The 24,881-nt window shown below is 41.9% G+C and overlaps 1 protein-coding gene across 4 annotated transcripts in view; it reads right to left on the reverse strand.

Annotated features, from left to right (window-relative positions):
* The window catches only part of NTRK3 (neurotrophic receptor tyrosine kinase 3), a 1,749,208-nt gene that overhangs the window by 809,711 nt on the left and 914,616 nt on the right, over positions 1-24,881 (reverse strand). For all 4 annotated transcript variants that reach the window (XM_078683168.1, XM_078683167.1, XM_078683169.1 and 1 more), the window contains exon 9: positions 16,417-16,440. In XM_078683168.1, the coding sequence (XP_078539294.1) occupies positions 16,417-16,440 (24 nt within the window). The remainder of the gene's footprint in view (positions 1-16,416; positions 16,441-24,881) is intronic.

Here is a 24,881-nt window from a genome sequence, read left to right on the forward strand (position 1 = left end):
CTCAAATATTCCCATGGGTGAACTCCCTCGGAATCCACCAGCTCAATTCAAGTGTTAATACCTGCCCTCTTTATAGGCAACGCCAAACTGTCTCTCCAGGCGTGTCCCAGACGGGGGCGAGGTCCGAATAGTAGCCTATCCCCCAGCTGAGTCTTGCCCGGTGCCACAACTCCAGAGCTGCCCTCAGAACCTTCAGGCGTACCAGCTTAAAGAATCTTGGGGACCCACACTTATACAGAAAGGCCTCCCCTCCTCCGCCTCCTTCGACTCTCACCATCTCTCCCAGCAACCTACCCCAGGCTGACTCGTCTGGTTTCACAAGTAGCATCCGAATGCTTTTAAACTGAAATGCTACTGCATACAGACCAATATCTGGAAGGGCCATCCCACTTTTAATAAGTCTGCGTCTAAGTTTCTTCCAGGCCAATCGGACCCCCTTGTCCCCCCAGACAAAGCTCCCAATCTTACTCTGCACCTTGCTAATGATCTTTTTCGGGAAGGTTAGAGGTATAGTGGAGAATAGATAGAAAAGCTTAGGGGGAATGACCATCTTTACCAGATTGATTTTCCCGTAAATGATTAAGGGGAGATTTCTCCATCTACTTAAAAGACAATCTATTTCTTTAATCACTCTATTTAGATCAATCTGGGGTATTTTTTCCAGGCCTTTTATAAAATAAATCCCCAGATATCTAAACTCTGTGCGTACTGTTACCGTCCACTGATCCAGATTCCAACACATTACCGCTGTTATGGATCTATTGACTGCGTAGCCCGATATAGACCCAAATTCAACCAATAACTCCTCAATCCAAGGAATTACCACCTCTGGGTCGCTCATATATAATATCAGGTCATCTGCATAGAGAGCTAATTTAGAGCTGTAATGTTCAGACCTATAGGGGCAAATTGATTCATTTAACCTTATAGCTTGCGCCAAAGAATCTATATAGATGTTAAATAAAAGGGGCGATATCGTGCACCCCTGCCTGGTTCCTCGCTGGATGTTAATACTCAATGTTAATAGGCCATTTAAAAGAATCCATGCAGAGGCTCCCTGATAACAATTTTGTAAGGTTTGAATAAAAATGGGACCAAATCACATTACCTCCATAACCTCCCAAAGGTACACACAGCAGACTCTATTGAACGCCTTGGCTGCGTCCAAAGCAACTACGGCCAAAGGGTCCAATCTCTGGATGGCTAGATCTATATTGCCTATTAAAAGTGGTGTCTGCTCCTGGATGTACCTTCCCACCACAAAAACCTTCTGATCTGTTTGTATCAACTTGGGGACCAACTTTGCCAATCTCCCCGCCAATATGCCCATGAAGTTCTTATAATTGGCATTTAGCAGGGAGATTGGACGATATGAGTGCGCCCTTAAAGGGTCCTTGCCTGGCTTCAAGATCAGAACAATTGTTGCCTCCTTCCATGACTTGGCTACTCTACTAGCGAGACAATAGACTGAGTTAAAAATAGTACCCAATACGGGGATCAGCTCTTCAACAAGATGTTTGTATACTTCACTTGGAAGTGAATCCGAGCCTGCAGCTTTTTTATTCATGGACTTTTTGATCTGCTCTGTTACTTCCTCCAAAGTAAAAGGGGCATCTAGACTGTTCCTACTCTCCTCTGACAAGGAGAGTAGGAATTTGTTGCTCAGCCATGAGCGGATGGAGCGCGGGAATAGAGCCAAAACCTCTTCATAGAGGTCCGAAAAAAGCGAAAGAAGGCAAATTTGCATATCCTCATTTCTACTTGACGCCTCCACATTGCTATTTACAATCAGTTCTTTAACGTCGTTCCTAGTATGGTTGACTCTGGCTTTCCATGCCAGTAAAGCTCCTGCTTTCTCCCCATATTCACATTTTTGCATGTTTCTAGCGTTCCATTGCACTCTACACCTTGCATCCAATTTCCCTCTACACTCCTGTCTTGCCTCGTCCAAGTCCTTCAGAACTTGCGAGAGATGCTCAGAGTCCCCATTATTTAGACCATTCCTCTCCTTCTCTAGATGACATATTCTCTCCTCTATGTTTTTTAGTACCCTAGCCTCTCCCCTGTTCTTAGAGAAAATGATGCCATGTAGCCTCCCCCTTAGGCTTGCCTTATATGCATCCCAGATAAAATCCATAGGTGAGGATCCCATATTTTAAAAAAAAAATTCTAAGGGAAAGACTTCTTAGCCTGGATAAATTCTGGGTCAAAAAGCATGACCCTATTTAACGTTCATCTTGACTGCAATTGCGACCCTTTATTCTGATATGCAAACTGCAGTGGTGGATGGTCTGAGAGGTGGCTTGGCATTACTGAGATCCTCTCTGTATCGTTCAAAATTCGTCTATCTCTAAAAACATAATCAATCCTGAGGAGTGACCGTATTTTTTACTATAGAACGTGAAGCCCTGTTGTTCACCCTTCAGAGCTCTCCATACATCGATCAGATCTATATCTTGAATCAAGTTTAATAGAGCGCGACGTATCTTTGGAGCGCCTATATAATGACTCAAATTAGACCTATCTTTTGAAGGATCCAATAGGACATTGAAATCCCCACCCAATATATAAGGAGGTGACTCCAAAGTCACTATTGATTGTAGTTTAAGTATATAAGTGGAATCGTCTACATTGGGGCCATAAAATGAGGCACACACTACGTCTATGTTATTTAATGTGATTTGGGCCACTAACCACCTCCCGGAGAGGTCTGATTGTGATTTTTTAATGGAACATAGTGCACCATGTTTTACCAGAATTGCCACGCCTCTACTGTGAGACGTCTGTTGCGACACACTAAAACATTTTATCCAATTAAGCAACTTTCTGTATAGCTCAGATGTGTCTCTTGCAATAAACAAACGTGGGCTGTGGACAATTCCAGATATTTAAGGATTAACCTTTGCCTCTGGGGACACCTCAAACCATTCACGTTCCAAGAGATAAAGATGGTCCTTCTATCTCTTAGGCCTTGGTTTCCTGCCATTTTCCTGATTTACCTGTACTACCTGTGTGGATATTACCCCTCCTTGGCGAGAAGCTTTACTAACTAAGGTGAGATGAGGTTGTTTTTCATTTCTTACCCATTGCTCCCCACCCCTGTGCCCCCCACACCCCTCTCCCCAAACCCCTGTGCCCCCACTTCCCATGAGGAACCCTCCCTTCCAATAGGCAAAGCCTATTCGGCTCCACCCTCCTCCCTGTCACTCGCCTTCCCCCCTACTTCCCCCCCGCTCCTCCTTAATCTTTGCAATGAGGGCGTCGGCTTCCTCCCGTGATTTTATCTGGTACATGTGGTTGTTCTCCATCACACAAAGTAGTGCTGGGAACTTCAGCTCTGCCTTGGCCCCCATGCTATTCAGCTCTTCCAATCTTTTCCCCAACTCCCACTGTCTAGTTGCGGTCGTATGAGAAATATCTGATCTAATTTGAAAGGAAAAGGGGTTAGAGCTGTTAAAGGAAATGGAGCCTTCTTTTAGGGCGGAGGACAGAATCTGCTCTTTAAGTGAATATGTTAAAAAACTGACCAAAATCCTCCTTGGTTTTTGCTTAGCAAGGTTCCTTCTGAAGGGATCGCGATTGATCCTTTGATATTAATGCACTAAATCCACTTCTTGCGCTCCTTTCAAGACTGTTCCCTGTAACAGATAGATTACAAACCCCCTAATATCAGACCCCTCCAAGGCTTCGGGAACATTTAAACGCCTTAAGTTATTCCGCCGAGAGTGGTTTTCTAAGCGTTCGGGGTCCTCTTTCAGTTCTTTGTTCTGAGCAGATAATTTCGCTACCTCCACTTCGGTAGACCGCATAGAGTCCTTCATCCTAGGGATTTCTTTCTCCATAGCCTCAGTTCTTAATGTAACCTCGTCCAATCTTTTTGTTAATACTTCACAGGAGGCTTGAATTGCTGCCTGGTTGGCCTCCGAGGTTATGAATCTGCTAGTCATCTCTGCTTGATGGGTTTCGGACACCCATGAATCTGCAGGCTTTTTCCTCCTTCATTGCAAAAAGGATATCCGCCAGAGAGAGTGACGTTGCATTGGGTTTTCTTGCTATATCTGTTGTACCTTTATTAATAGTACCATTATCCTCTGCGGCTCCTGGTTGTTCTAAATTACAAGCACCAAACGGCTCCATAGAGAAACTTTCAGGGTCATTGCTTGCCAATACTGAATACCTATTTGACAAGCTTACTGCTGGGTGCATCACAATCAGGGCTGAGTCTACTTGCGAATATCTCGCCTCTTTATTCACAGGACTTATTGTACTGGCAGTGCTAGAAGCGTTACTCTGGCTTGTATTTTCTACGGTATCGCCTACGATGTTTGGGAGGGAGGGAGATGTTGAATTTGTAATGGTAGACATAACTTTATAAAACGTTTTTAAGCGATGGGGTAACTTTTATTTTGAGAGGGGGCCCCTTCTTGGCATTTCACTTTCTTTTACCAACAATATCTCCCTTTCTGGCTTTAGAATCTGAGCCTTCGTCAGAGTTGCTCCCTTTGATTTTACCTCGTCCGGGGCGCACCCTCACTTCAGAGACTGGGGGGGAAACACGTGGAAGATAGACCGATTTTTCATTTATGGGATCAAAAACTGTCCTAGCACGGAGGGCGTATCTTTTGACTTTGGGAGCCTGGGCCTCTTTTGACAATGCCATTTCCATGCTACTAGGGCTATCAAGCCTAACAGAACAACCAATACTCAGTCCTCCTTTCGTATCCATCCATTTACCTAATGCCTCAGAGACTATCCCCCCTCTTCCTTTAAGCACAGTAGATTTTTCCAGGTGGGGTTACACTTTCTTGCAGTTCTTCCCAGTGATGTAGCTCTTTAGAGGAAAAGAAAAGAAGGGATAGTGACTCCCTACCTCTGTGCTGGCATCTACTGCATGGGCTGAGCACAACCTCACTATCTTCCCCGCTGTTGTTGCCGCGTTTGTGGATGATCCAACACTGCTTCTGTCTCTGCCTCCTGCGACCCGGAACAGGAACAGAGCTGAGTCGCGTCTCCTTCACGCTCGAGCTGCTTCCTCCCACCGCCAGCGCCAGCCACTATTCCCGTCACCGACTCCGCCCGTTCCACTCTCCACGCCGCCCAGAGATCTGGGGTCCAGGAAAACACTCTCCAAAAACATATCAGGTGATGGGGGGGTCTAACAAAATACAGGCAATAACTTTTTGATCTGTAATCTTTAATCTAGCAGGGACTCACGATGTTTAACTAAATAAAGATCTCATGGGTGGAGCAGAGCCGCGGCCATTCAGCTGGCGGCCGCCATGTTTTTCCCGGCAATGGGAGTATTGACCGATGGCTCTATCCCCAAAGATATCCCTATTAATTTAATGTCTGTGCTCCCACAAAACCAACAACAATTTTTGGCCTCATATTTTTACTCTCCTGATGTCTATCTCTACTCCATATGTTGTTTTTGGAGGTGATTAAAATTTAATTGCTGACCCCTATATTGATTGTTCATCCAAATCACCTTTTGTTTCCTCTCAAATGCACACTCACATCATTAACCTGATCTCCCATAGATCTCTTGTTGATGCATGGCAATTTTGTAATCTACAACTTCGTGAATATACCTTTTTCTCACCCACTCACCCCTAACAATCACGCATTGACCATCACTTTGTTTCTTAAGCATTAACACAATCTATACTACAAGAAGACATTGGTTCTATATTGATTTCGGACCATGCCCCTGTGATATTGGACTTGAAATTGCTTCCAATTAATGTTACCAATAAAAGATGGTACTTTAATACTTCTTTTTTGATTGATATTACCTTCACTTCTTCTTTTGAAGACTTCATTACAGCCTTTTTAAATCATAACATATCTTCTGTTTCATCCTTTTCGATCATTTGGGACACTTTTAAAGCTTCAGCCAGAGACTTTATTATCTCTAATGTTGCTACACAAAAGTGCCTTAATTTCCACAAACCAGATGACAGTCTCAAATCTATCAAGTTATTAGAAACTCTCTACACAGTTACCAATTCTATAGCTGATTTAAATAACCTTATTAAAGAAAAGTTTAAATGTAATAAGCAATCTACAGAAAAAGTATCTGCCTATCTTCTCCGAGGTAGTGCATATTGATATGGAGGCCATAACAAAGCAGGAACACTACTTGCCTCATACCTTAAAATTAAAAAAGACAGTAATGATATTGATCATGTCTTAAATTCCACTTCTTTCCAGTAACAACAAATTTGGAATTCTTGGACGAATTCAAGAAATATTATTCCTCGCTCTATAATCCTGAATCGTGCCCAGACCCTAGAGACATTCAATGTTATCTTGCATCTATACCAAAACAATTTCCCACAGATATTGATTTCTCACAGTTAGAGCGAGACATCTCTTTGAAGGATATTTCCCACGCACTGAAACTTCTTAAGCTTGGGAAAGCTCCTGGTCCAGATGGATTCCCTATGGAATTTTACACCCATTTCCCACAAATCCCTTCTCCCTCATCTTCTTTCTTCATTTTCACATTTCATCTCCTCTAAGATTTCTAGTGATACTTTTCAAGATGCTCAAATATGCTTAATTCTAAAAGTGGGAAAAGATGTTCACCTTTGTAAAAATGACAGGCTTATATCGTTAGTTAATTCTGACTACAAAATATTTGCAAACATTCTCGCTCTCTGTCTTGAACCCTTTCTTCAATCTATTGTGTGTAAAGAACAATCTGGTTTTATTAAAGGATGGAATATCTTGGATAATACCAGAATTTTCTTCAATATATTACACAAAGCTAATAAATAGCCTCATTCATTGGCAGCTATTTCTTTAGAAACGGAAAAAGCAAATGGCCACATGGATCGGTCATTTATTTTCCACACATTGTCTTGGATTGGCTTTGGACCTAAGTTTTTCTCTGAAATTTCCCTATTATACACTTCTCCCAAAGCTTCTATTTCCGCCAATGGTTCAATTGAGTCCTTTACCTTACAGAGAGGTGTCCATCAAGGTTCCCCTCTCTCCTCACTTTTATTTATCCTCGCTCTAGAGCCCTTTCTCGCTAGAAGTAATTAAAACTCTAACATATATGGCTTCCAACATGATAATTTCCAGGTTAAAATTAGTGTTTATGCAGATGATATTTTATTAGATATCTCTAAACCAGATCATTCTATACCCGCTTTTATTGCAGAAGTTAAGACCTTCTCTTCCATTTGTGGCTATAAATTAAATCATGGTAAATGTCAAATTCTGCCTCTTAATATTTTATGTTTTAAACAAGATTTTGTCCTTGATGATTTCTTTTGGAACCCCCAAAAGTTTAAATATGTAGGTCTTTGGTTCGCCCCTTCTATTAAGCAGACGCTATCTCCTAATATGACTCATGTCACGTCTACACTATCCATTTCTATCTCTAAATGGCATCCTCTGTATCTATTCTAGTGGGGAAGACTCAATACGATTAAAATGATGCTTTCCCCCTTTATTTGTTTTATGATTTATGCCACTCCTCTTAGCTTTCCATCTTATTTTTTCAAAAAAATTGTTTCTATTTTAACTACTTTTTAAGAAAGAAATCTTATCCCTAGCCATGCTCAAACACCCCAAATCACAAGGCAGTTTTAACATTCCTGATTTCCAATTTTACCATAATGCTTCTCTTCTTAAGCAACTCGCTAAGGGCCAGATGTAGGTAAATTTTATTTTACCACCTCTTAAATACCGCATCATACCGACTCGGTATTTAAGAAGTGGTAAAATAAAAGTACCGAGATGTAGGTAAATGCAGATGTGCATTTACCGATTCGGAAACAATCGGTATTTACCGATGCGGTAAATACCGACCGGTAAATGCCCATGCATTCCTATGGGCTTTGAAGCCCATAGGAATGATTGGGCATTTACCGGTCGGTATTTACCGCATCGGTAAATACCGATTTACACAAGGGTGCAGGGGGTGTCACTTTGACACCCTCTAGCACCCCCAAAACGGGTTTGGGTGCCATGTGGCAGGCATACCTGCCCTAAGGGCAGGTCTGCCTGTCATATGGCACAGGTGTGCATGCACACATGTGCATGCACACCAGAATCGGTATTTTACCATCAAATAGTATTTGATGGTAAAATACCGATTTTTTAATGCTTGTGGGACTCAGAAGAGTCCCACCTACATATCAATTGTCCCTATTCCTTAAAAATACCGACTCGGTATTTTACATATTCGGTAAATTTACCTATCGGTAAATTTACCGAGTCTGTAAAATACAGGGCCCTACATCTCAAATTGCATTTACCGGTCGGTAACGGCCGAATTCGGCCGTTACCGACCGGTAAATGCCTACCTACATCTGGCCCTAAATCTTTAAACCGATTTCCATTATGGACGGATATAAAACTTTCTTTCTTATCTCTATTCTCCTTTACAGAAGATTTCACATTTACTCACAAAATGTGTTTCTTATCCTCACCTATACATAACACAGCACATAGACTATTAATTCCTTTCTTATCTCTTACCATTCCTCCAAAGATCAATTTCTTAATTCCTCCATTTGGCATAATCACCTTGTTAAAATAAACAACAAACCTATATTTTGGAAAACTTGGTGAGACAAGGTGCTACTTTGGATCCATCAGCTATTTTCTAATGATACTCTCCTTAGTTTTTCTGAAGCACAAATTCTTTACAAATCACCAAATTCTTTCTCCACCAAATTTAATATACTGTTATCTATACCCACCTTCCACTTCTTCTCACCGTAATATACTTCAAATTTTGAGTACTCAACAATAATGCCTCATCTATATAGATCACATACCACACGTCCCAAACCTAGAGCTATAACTAACATAGAACTCCAATGGGAACATGAATTCGATACATCATGGCCTATTACTTTTTGGGATAATTCATGGTTAAAACTCTGTAAAACTTCTCAGTCAACAAGCACAACACAAACACATTTCTTTATTTACAATCCACTCGCATTTACTCCAATGTGCTTACATAAAATTAATTCCACTATCTCCCCAAACTGCTGGTCATGTAAAGCCCCTCATGCTGATTTATATCACAAGTTATTTTATTTTCCTGTCCCTCTACTCATCAATTTTGGTTTTAGATTTGGTCTCAGAATAATATAATTTTCCATACCCACTTCCCTTATTCATCTGTGGATATTTTCCTGGGCTCCTTGTCTGACCATTGGCATGATTCTACCTCTAATATAGATATTGTAGATGTATTGATTGCAATTGCCTTCCAACAAATAACAAAGAATTGGAAACAAACTACACAACTTTCCTTTTCAAGCTTGGTGGTATAGTGTTTGCTATAATCATTGACTTGATCGTGCTTATGTTTCCCCTTTATACCTACTCCTGAAAAGACAACTTATATGGTCCCCTGTGACCACTTTCATAGACAAATCAGCGCAAAAAAATTTGCCTGTCACACCTTTTCCCTCTTCCTCCCTCCCTCCTCCTTTTCCACAGAGTTCCATTATCTTCTCTCTCTACATGCCAATATTTTGTTTAAATTCCTGTTATTTTATTGAACTATTTATATTTAGTTGTATCTTCTCCAAAATAAAGTTTATTTGTTTAAACTAAAATAAATGACACAAAGACATACACAGAACTCAAAATATAGGCTTAATAAAATGCCAATCCAAACAGAAAATGATGTTACTATTAGGGAATAAGCACCTCTCCGTAATATATTATTGGAAGAAGAAGATTTCTGAACCTTATGACAGTTTGATACCGGTTCTAAATACTCTTTGCCCAGTGACAATTATTCAAAGCAATATCAATAGATTCGGGGTAACCCAATAAACCCTTGTAGGCTTGGGCAAAATGGATAATTGAAATAGAGATTGACTACAAGGGATTTTATTTATTAACTAAGTACATATAATTTGGCAAGTGTCAATTCTGGGGTTCATAAAGCAATTAAACCCATTTGTATCTATAGGATTACTCATATATTCTTAAGTTGTTCAAACAAACATTCAATGAAAAGCAAAACAAGGAGAAATTAATTTCTGAACCCCAGAATTGACACGTGCCAAATTATATGTACTTAGTCAATAAATAAAATCCCTTGTAATCACTCTCTATTTCAGTTATTCAAAGCAGCATTCTTTAGCCATTGATTCCTGCTATCATAATATTCATGAATTGTGCATACTTCAAAAGCTTCAGAAAACATTTATACCCAAAATCACTTTGTCTGTCAAATCCGTGCACAATGTCAAAATATTTGAAAGTTTCCATTATGGCGATCCATGAGACTTCCCCAGTCAAACAACTGCAAGCAAACATTGAACCGCAAATCATGCTAAAGGATGAAGCTTGTCCTCTGCAATTTTCTGCTCACCAAAGGGAAGTCAAACACACTCTGGCTGACTTACTGCCTAACTGTGCCCTGACCACCTTAATGTCAGATTGGTAAAGCCTCACCATCACTGCCTGAACAAGGTGCTCTGAAATTATTCTCCTCTGTAATTTCAACTTTTGAGGCAATAATGACTATAAATGATGTCCTCCTTAAAATATTAGAAACATCTCAGATCAAGCAACTTTTTATGCTATTAGCTATCTTCCTCCTCCATATTCTATGTCTCTACTTGTTAGAAATGGGATTTCTGGATGGCTAGGGCTTGCACCTAATCCAGGCAGAAAACACCACTCCAGTCAGGGCAAGGGAGCTACACGCTGAAGATAACCCCTGCTCACCTCCTTGGTAGGTTGGCACGAGCAGTCAGGCTTATACCAGAGGCAATGTGTAAAGCGTTTGCGCAACACACAAAGCAGCAACACACTAGGCACACCACAAAAGAAACTCCACTCAAGGTTATATAAAAATAGCCTTAGTATTATCCAAAACACATTAGAATAGTAATCACACCATACCCACTGTGCCAATTGGCACTAGGCAATATTTACAGGGGATTATATACACATTACAGGGCCAATTGGGCCACTGTCAGAACCATCACAAATCATGAATAGTAAATGTAGAACATAACCAGTAATTACTGGCAAAATATTATACTCAGTATTATATCCTGCAACATAATTCACATTATGCCTTAAGCATCACATTAGGTGTAAAATACATTCTGAGCCAACCTCATAAGCATAAACATATTATGCAATAAATCAGCTTTAGGCATAAGTATCACCAGCACAGACACATTATGCAGTAATCAGGGCCTAAAACACTGAAACTGACCCCAGGCCAACTGACCTTCTCTAGGGCTCAAATGCCATATGTACACAATGTCAGGGTGTTGCAGCAATTGCAGCGAAGCAGAAATGCGCCAAGCGCTGGGGCACAGGAGTGTATCTCACTCCTTTACTTCATGAGCCAAAAGGAAATGCCCCCAAAGAAAAGAATGGCGCTTGCACGACTGCGCCTCCTGGGTCCCCACTGGGACTCTCCAATAAATTAGCCCAACGTTGCAGCTGCCCGCGCTGGTGCGGTGCTGCTGTGAAAAAGGCTTGGCACCACTGTGCCACCTGAGCCCCATTCCAGGACTCTTAGAACAAAAATGCCCTCTTTGGTGCAGCTGTGAGGAAAACGACAATACTGGCAATCCTGTGCCCGGTGTCTCCACTGGCTCGGGCAGAACTGGCACCACTGTGCGAAAGGGGAGTGATCACATGGGGGAGGGCATCGACAATGTGCCCAGACACCCCCTCCAATTAACTCTCAACTTGGCCCCACTCACCGGGCTCTTTCTCAGGACTCCGCTTGGGCTGGGGACAGGTTCCAACTGCTGCGGGGTACCTGGAGCCCTCGAGGCTCTGGTCGGGCCCTCTTCTCTCGGGGCTCTTCTAATCTCCTTTTGTGATGGCACATCTGCCAATCGGCTCCCGAAGGCGGGGTGAACTCCCACTGGACGGACGCCGACTCCGACCAGGCAAGTTGCCTAGCTTCTGGACCACAGCGGTTCCGATCTTCTCTCAGCCAAGTGTGGTGTGGGCACCCGCTTTAGATAAAAGCCATTGCGGGGTGGGTACCTGCTCTTCCCCTGAAATGCAGGGTGGGCTCCCGCAGCAAATATAGGCAATTGCGGGGTGGGCATCCACTCCAAAGGCACCGATGCTGGGTGGGCTCCCGCTCTGCTTCTAAGCATAAATAAGCAGGGTAGGCTCCGCAAACAGCACACAGGTGGGGTGGGCACCTGCTCAAAAGGCACCACAATGCGGGCTACCCGCCTCTAAATTATGCATAAAGCGGAGTAGGCTCCTGCTCGGCTTGGCCAAATGTGGGGTGGACAGCAGGTGTTGAAGGGAACTCTGAGGAATCCCTACGCTGGGATTCCCTCCAGCAATCTCGGCAGCAGCACACTGCAGGCCATCCATGCTCCTCCCATCTGGGGAGCAGACACAGTGCTCTCCAAAATAAAAGGAAAGCACTCACCAGGCGCTAGAGTACAAAATCCAGGGGGTCAAAGGCTGGACCCAGGCAGGTTAGCACGCAGGGCCCTCCAGAAGGGAGGCAGTCCATTGTGGCGGGTCCACCTGGAGCCCAGCAGGGGAAACGAGCCCCAGTCACAAGGACAGCACACTTACATGGGGTCACAGCCCCTATATTTATATTGCATTTCCCCTTTGTCTGCAGAGCACAGGGCTTTGGGAGACCATCTAGAACTGGTTCTAGAGCACTCTAGTTACAGTGCTCACACCCTTCTTTGGGAGATGGGGGCTCGGTCACCAGACACACCACAGGGGGGCAGAGCCAGCAGTCACTAGGGCAGGCACAATCCTGTTCAGGGTCAGGTGACTACTCCTCCCACTACTCCAAATGCAGATGTCCTATTCAGCCTAGTGCTGACTCACCCTGCCCCTCCTGGAGCCACACACACCTCACCAGCCCCTGTCACTCAAAAGCCAGACATGCAATTTACATCAGGCAGGCACCCACTTAGCACACAGAAATGCCAACTTCTAAAAGTGGCATTTCTAAAATAGTTATAATAAATCTGCGCACACCATTGCGCAGCATTTATTATTACCATTCCAAATATACCAAACTTGACCACGCTGCTCCTCTCATATCAGTAATTACCACTGAAACACTTATCAGGGAATCCCCAATGTATTCCTATGGGAGGGCCGGCCTACATAAGTGAGGAACCAACATGGCTGTTTGTCACTACCAGGACATGTCACGCACTTAAGGTACATGTCCTCTCTTTTACCTACAATGCACCCTGCCCATAGGGCTAGCTAGGGCTTACCTTAGGGGTGACTGACAAGCAGGAAAAGGGGGGTCACAGACATGGTACACAGATTAGGTGCCATGTCACAGCGGCAGTAACACTGCGCGTACAGGCCTTGCAATGGCAGAGGCCTGAGATAGGTTTGCAAGGCTACTTTGATGGGTGGCACAATCAGCGCTGCAAGCCCACCAGTAGCATTTAAGTTACTAGCCCTGGATATATGAGATACCACTTTACAATGGACTAACAGGTAAATGAAATAGGCCAAACTGGTGTAGACCAATCTTACCATATGTAACACAGAGAGCACACGAACTTTACACTGGACAGCAGTGCTAAAGTGCCAAGAGGCCTAAAACCACCAACACCTTGTCAGAGAGAAGGCTAGGAGAAAGGCACAAGGTTTAGGGATGACCCTGCAAAAAGGGTCAAGTCCAACACTACTGTTTCTTAAAATATGTAACTTTGGTAGCAGCCAATTTTGTCATGTTGCAGGGTTCGAAGCACATGCACCGGTGTCTAGATAGTAGTGCCCCAGTGTGCAGAGTTCAAAAGTAGCACAAATGGTGATAACCACACACTTGAGCCACTTTCTTACAGCAGTCAACACTCACTGACTCTTCCTAGCTCAGTGGCAGGTTATTAACTCTCCCAGCCAAGGATATACATTGCGACTCCGGTGACATGATGAGCCTTGAGGTAGTTCTGACTCAGGCAGACTAAAGTTAATTGTATAAAATTCATTTTCTCCTCAAGATATCAACAATTTGATTTCACCATTAAGTCAGATTTCAAAAAAGGAAGCAGGCGATAACTTTGAAGCGTGTTGTAGCCTTTCCTGAAGCAAAGAAAGAGAATTAAGATTTTAGTCCCACTTCATCAAGGTAAAGTCTACCAAGGTCTATATTGTGAAATAGCTTTTCTGTTATGTTTTTACTATGAGGACAAATGAAATACAATAGGCATTGTTCCCTAATTTATATACTATACCATGTCCTGTGGGCTTATAAGTCATACTTTAGGGGTCAATTATCAGAAATAACAAAAGGCTTTTCCTACATAGTAAGAGCATTTTACCTGGCAAGTGACATGGCACTGCATTTGACCTGCAGGAGTGCTCTGGGCAGACATACATTTTGTCACATACATAAGTGGTATAAATACACACTACAGCCCACATATGACATCCATGCTATTTGCAGACCATATTTACAATGGATATATAGTGACATTAATTATACCAAATAAGGAGTTCCAATGTGCAGCACTTGTTCATAGGGATTTGTCCATGGTAAAATTAATTCTAAATCCAGCAATAAAAGGGTCTGTAACCAAGCAGAAAAAGTCACCACTGCTACATAGACGAAATAAAAATGTATTTTCTCATCCAGAGTAAGTACGTGGCTGGTGGATGTAATAAAATATGAACAATCCTATGAAGTCCAGGGTTAAAACTTGAGGAAATGAAGAATATGAAAATGAATAATGGGAATATAAAACTGGAAAGTCAAGAATGTTTTACATGAATAAGGAAGAAAATGCACTCTGGTCACAGACATGTCTCACATTTGACTAAGTCTGGAAAAAGCATATTTGTTCCACATTCACAGAATTTACAGTTGATAATCTTCCTCCATATCATCTTTCTAATATTTTTTTTATTTTTAATTTTTCTATATTGCCACTACCCAGAGGTATCAGTGTGCTTTGCACAGAAACAAAACCATTAGGGCAAGTCTTGAATTGCAATGGAATTATTTGTAGGAACATAACTGACAAATAACGTTTATTTTGAGTGGGAGGGGAAAATCGTATTTCTAAACAATATAGATAAGGGTCACATTTGAGGGAAACTGCAAATGGAAACACTACAAGAGATAGATGTAGAAGATAGTATTTGTCATCAAACAAGGTCCCAATGATACTTGCAAAATAAGGGGGTCAAACCTCTAACTAATGTATACAGTAACTCTCAAGTAGAGGCAACTGCGGTACATTGAATGGCTGCGAAGAATAGGTATAGGGCATGATGAACATTCACTGTACAGTTTCTGTTATGCATCTGAAGGTAATAGAACACAGTAGTGTGTTTGGAATGAGGTGGTGTACAAGGGTGCTGGGAGGACCAAGTACACATTTGAGGTTTCAGGGTTAAACATGTTTATAATGATTTAACTTAGCATCTATTGGTGTACAGTGAGTGATATCCTTTAATGCCAGAAATGGCTACGACTAACACAAGTTGCCATTTGCTCCTTAAAACATTCAAAGAACTCAAGTTCTAACCCTCTGAGCAGTATGTGTCTTCTACTTATATTGTGTGAAGCTAGCTAAAATGCAACAAAGTGCCTTACATGGTCAAACGCAAGCACACTGATAATATGTGAGTGGAAGGGCTAGCTGGTTTCTAAGAGCAAAAGTGGAGTGTTACTGCATTATGATGTAGTGTTTCTTAAAGTGGTGCATGTTCTAGATTATTAAAGCATGGTCGCGAAGGCCATTTATAAACTGTTTACATGTTTTCAGATGGATACCTTCTTGTTCACATGCTATATAAACAGTTGTGTGCAGTGCTTAATTTGAGCTTGTGGTTTCTGGTACTTTGCCCCAGCACTTAATTGTCAACACCAGCACTTATGACACCCCGACACACAGTGGGGATGTTAGTCTAAGTTTATGATGAGCACTACAACAGATGTTTAGTAATACAACATACAGTGCAATTACTAATACCTGACCAAGCTTTTCTTATATCTTTGGGTGGCCTGGAATAGGGTTTGATAGTTAGCAGTTGTGTTGGCACTGTCGGAAGTGCTGGCAGGGGCAATGGGTGGTGCAAGCTTCAGTGGCCTCTTGATGAGTGCCCTGGTGCCTATTTGTTACAAATTAATCACTGGTTGTGTGGCCAGGGAGTATACAATATCAGCCACTAAATACTGTTATCCTAGGTGTGGTAAGTGACACGGTTTTTATATGATAATGCAACAGCTGAGAGTCTTCACAAAAGTATCAGGAGTAAAGGTTGTTTCAAATTTAAATACACTTATATTATTCATGTTTGTCCCAACTTTACGATGTATTCAAATTGGTTGAGATAATGGTGAGGATAGAATCTCTGAAAGTAACTCAATAAAATATCTTCATTCTTCAAATCGGTCGACACATTTGAATAATTGTAGCAAAAGAGTTAGTAAGATCTTACCAGAGAAGAAATAGTCTGTGTTCTCTGTAAGACGGAGTAAGACAATAGGAGAGAAAAAGAGAGAATATGATTAAACTTTGCACATGAGAATCGGACATCATAATCGATAGTGTATCGTATTGTATCGTATTTTTGTTACAGCAAACACACCGAGGCACACTCTAGATTCTTGTTGCAGCAGACACACAAACTTTAATTGACTTTGGATCAGTGCATTTGATATTTTTCGAGAATGATTCAAAGATACCTATTTATTCGTGGCAGGAGATTGCCTTCCTAGCTTATAGTATGCAGAGCTTCTTTAGCGTACAATGCAATCTACTCAATTTAAATAAATGACTGAGATATTAAAATTGTTTAAATAATAGTCATAATGTTTATAAATTACATCAATACTTTAAACCAATATATTATTTGTAATTTTCCTTAAACATATTAATGTTTGGACTAGTAAATCAAGCAACGCTTTAGTATCAATACCACTTAGGGATAAATAAGCCAGTGTTTTAAGTTATTTTTCTGAATTCATTACCAGTTTTAGTAAACAGTTGAAATGGCCTAAGCTAGTCTTCAGAAAAAAAGCTGCCTCAATACGTACAAATTAGTGAACGTGAATGCTCTTTTGTAACATGAACCTGCCTTCTCCATAAAGTTGCAAATCAGAATCTTACAATGCTTTGATACTCTGAGCCATCCCCAATATCTGAGTTATTCCAAGACAAACCTCTGCTAATGGCATCCAAAGTTTATATGTTCTACATCTCGCTGTAGCTTGGAACCAACTACAGACATTTTCCACACCTACATTTCTTGAAGTATTTATTCAGATTTTTTTAAAAGAATTAGTTATTATAATGCAGTTGTAATTAAATTTTATAGTAAAGCGTATTTTGCAGTAACTTTTTATGGGTAAAAATGTACATTTAAAATCCTTTTTTGGAACTAGATGCCTCAATGTTCAGCACACAAACTCTGATTTGACTTTAGTGTCTGTTAGGGTAACACAATTGCCCAAAAGTGGAACGGAAGCAAATCCAACATTGAAAAATGTACTGTTCATATTCCAGATGCCACTCTTACTTTTAGTCAGTGGTGGCTGATGACATTTGAAAGTGGTTGGCGTAAAGTGTGTGGGCGAGCACCGTGGCGAGCAAGCGCCTTTTGGAAAAAAGAGTGGGTAAATGGTGCATTTTCAAGCAAATTCCAGAAGCAAGAAGGTTAGTAATGCACTTGTAAAAGTGCAGTTATTACATTAATAAAGGGATGTCATACTACAACATGCGAGCTGCGACTGCGCGATAGAAGCAAGTTAATGTTGAGCTTCAGGTTGTGAGTAAATCAAAAACCTGTAAGTTAAGGTTGCTGTCGTGCCCCAGTGACGCCTGCTTTTAGTGGGTTATCACCTATCTAGTTCTGAACAACCATGAGGCCTTTCTGCCCTTTTGCAAACAACTCATGATATGTGATGAAAAAGCAAAATGTGTGGGTTTGTAGTAAAACTATATAAACCTCTCTATAAACTCTGCTAATGCCATCCTCTAGTAATGGTAGTAATCAAAAATGATAAAATGTGACAAAAGGACTAGTGGCTGAGTATAAGTAGATAACCTAAACCATCATTAGAACATTGCAGGAAATGTGCATTCCATTTGTTAGGAATAATAATTAGTTTATATTCAATTCCAACATCTTAAATTAAACAGGGACTCCGGTAATGTGCCTTTTTTCTACTTTTGGCTTCCAGAACACACAATACGAACATCTCTTTTCGTTAATATTCTGAAGCATGTTGCTTTTAGTTTGTGCTAACAATGGCACCTCTATATTATTCTCTCGCGGAATAGTTAATTTTATTGCTAAATATTTCATATCTCTTGAATTTGTGACCTGACTATCCATATATGGTTAAGTATGTTCCAATATAAAAGTATTTTTTTATATATACTACTATTTTACTTACTGTAGATGAAAAGGCATAATTCAATATCATCTTATAAAATAGTAATTGAATCAGTATTAGCTAGAATAAACATATTTAAAACTTAATTAGCTGAAAAAAATAATGCTAAATCATGAAAGAACTGGGTTTGGAAATCGTGTACTCAATGAAAGAACTGGGTTTAGAAAAATCCTTTGTTGTAGGACTTTAACTATTTTTAGCTGTTAACTTATGTTTTATTCTGTGTGCAGATATCATCATCATGGATGTTTTGGTTGTTTTTACATAAAATATGCAGAATGTATGTTCACTTCTTGTTTCTATCGTTGACTAACTCTCCTATGAGTGGCATCATTTGGATTTAATGTATAACTCGTCCTCCATCTTGCTCTATCAACAATGAGAAGAGCAACTTGACAATATTTTTAATTCTGTCACTAGCCTCCATATGGGAATTATTGGATCTGGGCTTTGTGAAAGCTGATGGTCAATTTTTGCAAAGTTTACATATAATGATAAATTGGCTTTTTAACTACAATAACAGATTTTTGTTCTTGCCCAACTCAATAATGGCCTTTTAAAGGATTACAAGCTGAGTGGTCCAACTCCGATTCAAATCTTTGACTTATCACATACTCCTGTAGTGAATGCATTATTCCAGTGAATTACAGGTTCCTATCAATAATTTCCTTTCTGGCCACTCTGGATCATATAGTCACCAGGACAAATGAGGAGAAAACTAAATGAACTTGATTCATACAGAAGTTAACTTCTTTGGACTGCCCAAGTGAAGCTACAGTGAATGACAGATTTGGAATGACATTTCCAAGGACTAAAGACATTTTAAATTATTCTAACAGCATATGAGTCAGAAGATATCTTTGACATAAATGACTGTAAGAGTGATTTGTTAAATATATAGTGTATTGCTTATAAATCGTTGTGAAAATTGCTAAACGAGATACTTTGTTTGACCGCTCCAAATTAAATATGGGAACAGTCTATTGAGAAGAGGACACTGTATTCTAAGAGTCTTAGTATAACATTAAATCTTTGGAAGTGTAAAAACATCCCTTGCTCATGGATAAAACATTCAAATAAATCCTTATCGACCACAGCCTTATCAATTTCCTCCACTATTCATTCATACTTCAAATCCAATTGGGTCTGTATATTGTTTTGTAATACAGCGACCTTACAATTAACTATACAAAGGTTTACATGTATTTACCCAATCCATAATAATCTAGACAATCCTACCTTGCAGTAAATTTACAAGAGGTTATCTTTTTGAAGATTGTTTTATTTTAACATTTACAGGAAACCTTATTCTTACCCCTTTCTTAAATCAAACATATCCAATGCCACTTTTTCTCAAATCGGATTGAGTTGTCTTTACTGATGTCACAGACTATGCTATTTGTAACCATAATTTCTCTGGTAATGACTATTGGAACAGTGCAATCCACTCTGCCACTTGGAGTAGCAGACAGGTGATTTTGCCAACTACATCAACTGCAGTTATATTTTGAAGTAATGGCACTTGACTGCCCTTCACAAAACTGCAGTCCTGGGAGTGAATATGCACTTTCTGAGTTCATGAAAGGTTTGTTCGCACTCATGAGATAATGTATTCTTGCTTAATGATGCCCCAGCATAATGTCATTGTATACATTAGTTAATGTTCTATCAGAGAAGGGTAGTCTTTGTTTTCTGGGGGTGTGCCCTAGAAGGTTTGGTAGCAACTGTAAAAATATCAGTATGGGTTTGCAGGTAGGAATGTTCATCTCCCATTCCCACCATGAAAACTGTTGCAGGCAATTAGAAACGGGAAATGCCGGTAGGCTAGGGCATGTGCCAAAGCCAGGCAAAAACCCCTGTTCAGTCAGGGCAAGGGAGTTACACCCTGAGGATAACCAGTGCTCACCCCCTTGGTAGCTTGGCACGAGCAGTAAGGCTTATCCCAGAGGCAATGTGTAAAGCGTTTGCGGAACACACACACAGCGGGGACACACTAGGCACATTACAAAAGAGACTCCACACAAGGTTATATAAAAATAGCCTTTGTATTATGTAAAACACATTAGAGTGCAATCACAGATATATAGATACACTGTGCCAACTGGCACCAGATCGCAATTTACAGGGGACTAAGGCAGCGCCAATCAGGTCGCTGCCAGAACAATCACAAAAGTACAAGGAATGTAAAATAACCAGTACTTACTGATAAAATAATGAGCTTAACATTGTCACATTAGCATAAGGCATAAACACATTAGATCAGGCATGTACCTAATAACCTGATGTTAGGCATCCTCATCATTAGGCATCAAAATGCATTATTCAACAATCATGGGGCATACATCACATTTGGCAAGCATCAGCTCCGATGGTGAGCCACATAGAAATTATGCTCCTGTGAGCACTTTACTGCAGGAGTAGGCAATGCTCTTTAAAGTATGAGATGGCAAGGTGTTTAGGCTTTCAAAGAAATGTGTTGCGCAGGGCCAAATGCGGAGAATCAGCTTTTGAATTGCCCCGAATGGCCGCTATTGGGAATACCCCAAACACAGGACATTCAAGTGGAGCAGCCTGTGATAAACAGAAACAGTCCCCGGCAGGCCAGTACCCATGGGGAAGGCTTTCAGCAGTTCGACCGGCCCGCGACCCACCCAGCACTACAGCCCAGCGTTCCAGGATGAAGTTACCTGAGGGGCTCTAGGCTCCTCCAGTTCCTCGAACAATGGATTCTTTGACGAGGTCACAGACGGGGGGTGGGACAGCCCTTCCTGACTCCGAGCACAGCTCCTTTCCCCAGCGGTCGTGCATCCGAAGGGAATCCCAGCTGCCAGGCAATGCCCGGCCTCAGCACAGCTTCCTCACTGACTCGCGCCGGCGGCGGTGATTTCAGGAGCAATTAAGATAGCTCTTCACTCTCTCCTGCAGTGGGGGATTCACAAGTGCAAACGCAGTCTTGATTATCACGCCCCTGGCTCCTATGGCCTCACGGAGTCCCAGGCCATGCACACACAGCGAAGCAGACAATCTCGGGGCAGTGTTGAATCCGGTCATTAGTTGAGTGGAGGCGTACAGCGCTACAGGGGTGATTTAAATACCGTGCTCCTTTTTCTCTTGGCAGCAATGAGGGGTAGGCTCACTCTTACTTTAAAGTATAAAGCGGGGTGTCTCCCGCTAAAGGTGATGAAAATGTGGGATGGGCACCGGCAAAAGAGCTGCATAATGTGGGGTGGGTACCTGTAGGGGGAATCTCTCACGCGGGGATTCCCTCTCAGCACGTCGGCAGCACAGCACTGAGAGATTGATGCTCCTTCTTGTGGGAATCAAAATATAGCACTCACGAGGCGCTAGGAATCAGGTAAAGGCTGGGAAAAGATCAGCAGGCAGTAGGGCAGCTCAGTCCAACGAAGCAGCAGTTCCTAAAAACAGTCAAACTTAGCAAGGTGGCACTCCTCCTGGCGCAGCAGCCTTTACTCTAGCATAGTCTCCTCCAAGTCCAGTCGTATCCCTGAATGTGTAGAGGGCGGCGCTGGGCGCAGGCAGGCCAGCACGCAGGGACCCTCAGGAGTCAGCAGCTGGGTCCCACTGTGGTTCCTCCTGGCAGAGTGTCCCCTCCAATTCAGCACAAGCACACAACCCCTGTATTTATACACCCTTTTGCCCTGCTACTAGAAGAGGGGCAGAAGCTTCTGAAAGGGTCTTTTCGGGAAACCAGTCCTAAGTGTAGAGCACTTTATTTGCCAGGTTTCCCTCCTCCCTTTGTGAGCTGGGGCTTGGTAATCAGACACACCACATGGGGGGGGAGGAGCCAACATTATACAGGGCAGGCACAGGGGACTTATCTGCCCACTACTCCAATTGCATATCTCCTATTCAGCCTGTCACTGCCTCATCCTGCCCCCCCTAGAGCCACCCAGACCTTACCAGCCCCAGTGAATTCTAGAACCAGACATGGAATACACAACAGGCAGGCAGGAACACAGTACACAGAAAAGCCAACTTCTAAAAGTGGCATTCCTAAAATAGTGAAAATAAATCTGCGCACACGATTGTGCAGCATTTATTATTTCCATTCCATACATACTAAACATGACATACTTATTTTGTTCCATTTAGGAGTTATCCCATAAGGGGGGGATTCACAATGTTAGCCTATGGAAGGCAGAGAGCACATGCACTTGCACTGCTAAACAGTGCAAAAGTGCCCAGAGTCCTAAAACCACCAATACCATGTCGGAAGAAAACTAGGTGGAAGTCAAAAAGTTCAGGGATGACCCTGCAAAAAGGACCAAATCCAACACAGATTTACTTCAGTCAAAATCAGGAGTAAATTTGTTTCAAGGCAAGGAATTCTCCCTCCAACCCCCCCAAAAAATTGGCAGAGAATTAAAAAGTGTATCCATAGGTGAAACATGTTTGCCATTGAAAGGTCTTGGGAGGGAAATTAAAAGTAGAATTACACTAATACAAACACATGTTGCCAGTACATTGCACATGCAGAACATTTTACAGGTTTCCAAAAATACCTTTGGAAAGGTTTGTGAATACCTAAAATTTGCAATTCTCAAAAATAAATGAGCGGGTTTAACCCTGCGACTATTTTAAACTATATTGGAAAGTTCAGCTGGTTGCTGCATGGTATTAGAATGGCTGATGGGAGAGGATGCAAAAAAGAGATAATATAAGTTCCGGCCTTGTAAAAAGGAGTAATATTTTGGCATCCTTGGCCTTTCCCCTTAACGTTTTGCCGTGGACCTCCTGTTTTTGCTGACGTTGTTTTTGCTAACCAGTGCTAAAGTGCCTGTGCTCTTTCTCTAAAACATGGTAACATTGGCTCATACCCAATTGCCATATTTATTTTGCTTTTAAGTCCCTAATAAAGCGAACTACACGTGCCCAGGGTCTGTGAATTAAATGCTACTAGTGGGTCTGCAGCACTGATTGTACTGCCCACTTAAGTAGCCCTTTCAAACTTGTTACAGGCCTGCTGTTGATAAGCCTGTTTATACAATTTTAAACTGCCATGATGATTTGGCACAATAACCCTTTTCCCAGGCCCAAAAACTAATTTTTAATAAATATACATTACCCCTATGGTAGGCCCTGGACAGTCCCATGAGCAGGGTGCAGTGTACTTAAAAGATTGGACATGTACTTTTAAGTTTACATGTCCTGTAGTGAAACAATCTTAAATTAATCGTTCACAACTTCACGGACTATCACACCCATAGGATAACTTATTACATTTTAAAAGTGTAATTTCCAATGGTGAAGTCCGATTTTAAATTGCAGTTCTAAAAATGCCACTTTTAGAAAGTTGATATGTTCTTCCCTCAGCCATTTGGTGCCGGCAGACTTTGTGTATTCCTCCTAGACAGTCACACACAATTGGAGCCTAGCTGTAACTGAGAAGGCCAGAACTGGAATAACAGGAGGGAGGTGCTAGGCCCAGCCTCACCTAAACCCGAATAGGCTGTGCCCTGCCTCCACAAAAAGGGCTGCAGTTGGTCTAGTGCTAGGCAGAGAAGGGAGGTATCTGTACACTTCCAAATCATATCCCTAGAAGCTTCTCCCCACTTCAAAGGCACACTTGTGTTTAAAGGAACCAGCGCTTCAGTACACTCCTGGACATGTGGATATTCTGCCAAAATTAAGGTCTGCTGTGCTCAGACTGCCACTCTGCTGTTCTGCACCCTGCTTTACTCATTGTTTGCTGTGCTGCTCTGCTGCCCTCTGGCTTGGGTGAAAAGGATGGGACCTGCATCTCTTGAACCCAGAATGACTCCAAGGGGTAGTTGGCTGGCCTCCTGATCTGAAGCCTCAGGGACTTGATAAGCTTCCAACAACCTTGCACCTGGACTCTGCCATCTGTGAGTCTCTCCTGCCAAATTGTGCCACCCCAGTCCTAGAACCTGGGCCGTAGGTGCTTGACAGCGCCAGTAATGCATCTTCGATGCTGTGCAGCACATCCCGAGCACAAATGATGCACGTCCTTGGCTGAACAGCACATCACGAGGAGAATTGGCTCATCAACTCTGCTACATGTATTGGATTCCTTTCAGGCGTGGCTGGCACAGGTAGCAGTGGGATGGGCAGGGGCGGGTGGGGGATCGGTGGACAGACAACAGGATAGGGAAAATAAAATAAAAACATGAATAAAACCACTTACTTTGCACTCACTGCATCTCTGAGTCTGTGATGCAGCGAGTGCAAGGTAAGGAAAATAGGAAAATATATAAACCCCCTTACCTTGCGCTTACCACATAGCTGAATCAGTGATGCAGCAAGTGCAAGATATGTGGTTTTATTTATTTTATTTTACTTCACTTATCCCGTCATCTAACCACTTTGCCCCCAACCAGCCGCACCACTGTTACCTGTGCCGACCGCTCCTGATCTCGTTACAAGACCTGCGTTGCACTCGCAGTCCTTAGAACTTATTTATCTTCTGACAGCATGGCACATCCATAGCCCAGGTACTCACACCCCTTGGTGATGACATACCCCG

This window comes from Lissotriton helveticus, chromosome 3_1 (assembly GCF_964261635.1).
Source record: "Lissotriton helveticus chromosome 3_1, aLisHel1.1, whole genome shotgun sequence".
NCBI lineage: Eukaryota > Metazoa > Chordata > Amphibia > Caudata > Salamandridae > Lissotriton > Lissotriton helveticus.